Raw genomic sequence first — 3,520 nt, forward strand, 5'->3', positions numbered from 1 at the left:
GAGGTAATCATATGACTTTCTTCTTTGAGCCATTGATATGATGGGCTACCCTGATTTTGAAATGTTGAGTAATCTTAATGTTTATATATTTCTGCTTTTAATTATCAAAATTTTGTTGAGATTCATTGCATCTATGGTCATTAGGGATATTGATCAACAAGTTTGTTTTCTTCATACTATCCTTTTGTGTGTGTGTGTGTGTGTGTGCATGTGCATGTGTCAAGGTTTTGCTGGTCTTATAAAATGAGAAAATAAGAGCTTTTTCCTTCTCTAGTTTCTAAAATAGTTTGCATAAATTAGCAATACTTTTGCCTTACATATTTGATAGACTTCATTAGTAAAACTATCTCTTCCTGGAGTTTTCTTCATGGCATAGTTTGGGTTTACAAATGCAACTTAAAAAATAACTCCAGAGTTACTCAGAGTTTCCATTTCTTCTTGAGTTAATTTTACTAGGTTTTTAACTAAAGAAAGGTGTCTATTTCATATAAGGTATCAAAATTTGGCATAATATTTTTATAGCAATTTCTTACTGTTATTTTAATATCTCAGCAGTTGTAATGATCTAATTGATACTGCTAATTTGTGATTTTCCCATTTTTCACATGATACTTCTTTCTAGGTATTTATTAGTATTTTCAAGGAATATAATTAAGGCTTTTTATTTTTATTTTTTCTTTCATAATCGATTTATTTCCTTATATTTACTAATTTCCTTCATCTACTTGGAGTTCATGTTATAATTTTTTCCAAGCTTCTTAAGGTCGAAGCTTAGATCATTCATTTGGATCTTTCTTCTTGTCTAATGTTAATAGTTAAAGCTATAAATTTTCCTCAAATCATTTCCTTAACTGCCTCCAACAAAAATTCATGTTCTTTTTATTACCTTTCAATTTAAAATAATTTACGCCACTAATTGTCATATTAGGCACCAATGAGTAAGAGAAAAAGTGCTCAGTGAGGGAACTAAAATGTCTCAGGCCAGTTATAAAATAATTACACATATTAAAAAAAAAATTAGTCTACATTAAGAAAATGACTTAAATAAGAACACAGAAATGAAAAGCTGACTCAAGTTTAACAAACAAACCCTAGGCATTCTAACAGAGAGTAAGTCCAGAACAAAAATTTAAGCTCCAAGACTTTATTATCTCGAAGATTTTTATACCTAATAGTAATTTTTCCACGAAAGAGAAAATGAACTTGAAGATAGCATATTTGTAGAAATACCCATTGCCACTTGAAACAAGTGGATACTCTCAAATTACTTCTGTTCCAAAGTTCGAAATTACTTTCAGGGAAGTAAAATCATAAAATGTCCTGTGTAGCTGGAAAGTAGAGACATGTGCACAAAAGAAAAAATCAGAATTTCTGAATGCCAATCTGGTTCCTGGATACTCATGGATTCTTGTCCAGCCCCAGAACAAACATTTTTTCACTCATTTACAGTGACAATCCCAACAAGGCTTTTCAATGCCCCTTTTATGTCCTTGTTCCTCAGGCTGTAGATAAACGGATTCAGCATGGGTGTGACTATGGTGTACATCACTGAAGCTATTGCACTGGCCCTGGAATTTTGGGTAGTGGCAGAACTGAGGTAGACCCCAAGGCCTGTACCATAAAACAAAGACACAACTGAAAGGTGAGACCCACAAGTAGAAAATGCCTTATACTTTCCCCTTGCTGATGTAATTCTCAGTATGGAAGAGACAATCCGAGAATAAGAAAATATGATACCAGTGAGGGAAATAATGCCTATTACCACAGTTGCAAAATACATCTCTATGATACTGAGGAAGGTGTCAGAACAGGCAAGTTGGATAACCTGATTGATTTCACAGAAGAAGTGGGGAATTTCCAAGTTAGTACAGAAAGACAGTTGCAACACTAACAAACCATGTAGCAGAGAGCCCAGAACACTCAATATCCAGGACGACACCAGCAACAAGACACAGAGTCTGGGATTCATGATAACTGTGTAGTGCAGTGGATGACAGATGGCCAAAAAACGGTCATAAGCCATTAGAGAAAGGAGTAAAATATCTAATTCTGCAAAAAGGATGAAAAAATACATTTGCGTGAGGCAGCCTTGATAGGTGATGATTTTGTTACGGGTGTGGATATTCAGCAGCATCTTTGGGATAATGGTAGAGGTGAAACATACATCTACAAACGAAAAGTTGACAAGGAAAAAGTACATGGGAGTATGGAGATGGGAGCTAGTGATGGTGGCCAAGATGATGAGAAGGTTCCCAATAAATGTGACCAAGTACATGGACAGGAACAGCCCAAGAAGAAGGGACTGCAGTTCTTCCACTTCTGAGAGTCCAAGGAGAATAAATTCTAAAACCTCTGTGTGGTTTCCTGGTTCCATGTAGCTGGTATGACTGCCAAGAAACTGAAAAAAAGAGGAATACTTTACAAAAAGAAAAAAGGCATCATCAACCAACAGCACTACTAGAGATTATAAATTTTACATAAATAAATATAAATACAAATATTGTGTTTGACACATAAAATAAACAAAAGCCTGTATTTTGTCAATAGATCAGGTTCAGCTGAATATTCAGGATTAAAAACATAGCCATTCTTTCTGCATCTGTCTACCCTTCCAAGTTAGCAAATTAATCCCTAATCATAACTACCATACCAAGACAGCACTCTTCCTACATACATTTCTCTGAGATAGAATCATCTAGCTCCTTGCTCCTCAGAGTGTGATCCATGACTAGCAGCATCACCCTCATCTGGGAGCTTGTTAGAAATGCAGCCTCAGTAGACTACCCCTACTGAATCAGAATCTGCATTTTACCGAGTTTCCAGGTGTATTAGTTTCCTAGGGATGACGAATTACCTAGGTAATCTTTCATAGGTAACAAATGACCAAAAACTGGGTAGCTTCAAACAACAGATATTTATTCTCTCACACTTCAGGAGGCCAGAAGCTGAAAATCAAGCCATCATCAGTAGGACTATTTCTTTCTGGAGACACTTTCCTAGCTTCTGGTGGTTGCCAGAAATCCTTGGTGTTCCTTGGCTCGTAAACATGCTATTCCAATCTCTGCCTCCATCTTCAAGCGGCACTCTACTCTCTGTGTCTCTGTGTCTTCTTCTCTTCTCATAAAGATATCAATGATTGGATTTAGAGCCAGCCCTAAATCCAAAATTGTTTCACGTCAGAATCCTTAATTAACTACATTTGAAAAGTCTCTAGTTTTTAACAAGGTCACATTCTGAGACTTCAGCAGGACATACATTTTGGGGGAATACAATTCACCCCACTATACTAGGTGATTCATATACAGATACAGTTTGAGAAACACTAATCTGACAGGGGGTGCCTCCAGGGATAGGAAGTCTTTCATTTTAAGTGTTTTTCCTTTTACATTCTCTTTAGCTATAATACATTACTCTTCCAAGAGCTGAAATTTCCTTTCTTGTGGTTTTCATCAGCTGCACTTAATTCTGATGTCTACATTGAAAAGGCTCCTTTGGGATATTTGTCCAGAGGATACCTTCT

The 3,520-nt window shown here is 36.0% G+C and overlaps 1 protein-coding gene across 1 annotated transcript; it reads right to left on the minus strand.

Moving 5' to 3' along the window:
* Positions 1-1,182: 1,182 nt before the first annotated feature.
* Positions 1,183-2,862, minus strand: LOC100673066 (olfactory receptor 7A10-like). Its single transcript, XM_003423522.3, has one exon. It carries the CDS (start codon positions 2,372-2,374, stop codon positions 1,436-1,438), a length of 939 nt encoding a protein of 312 aa, XP_003423570.1. The 5' UTR covers positions 2,375-2,862; the 3' UTR covers positions 1,183-1,435.
* Between the last annotated feature and the right edge of the window lie 658 nt (positions 2,863-3,520).

Source organism: Loxodonta africana, chromosome 3 (assembly GCF_030014295.1).
Source record: "Loxodonta africana isolate mLoxAfr1 chromosome 3, mLoxAfr1.hap2, whole genome shotgun sequence".
Classification (NCBI taxonomy): Eukaryota; Metazoa; Chordata; class Mammalia; order Proboscidea; family Elephantidae; genus Loxodonta; species Loxodonta africana.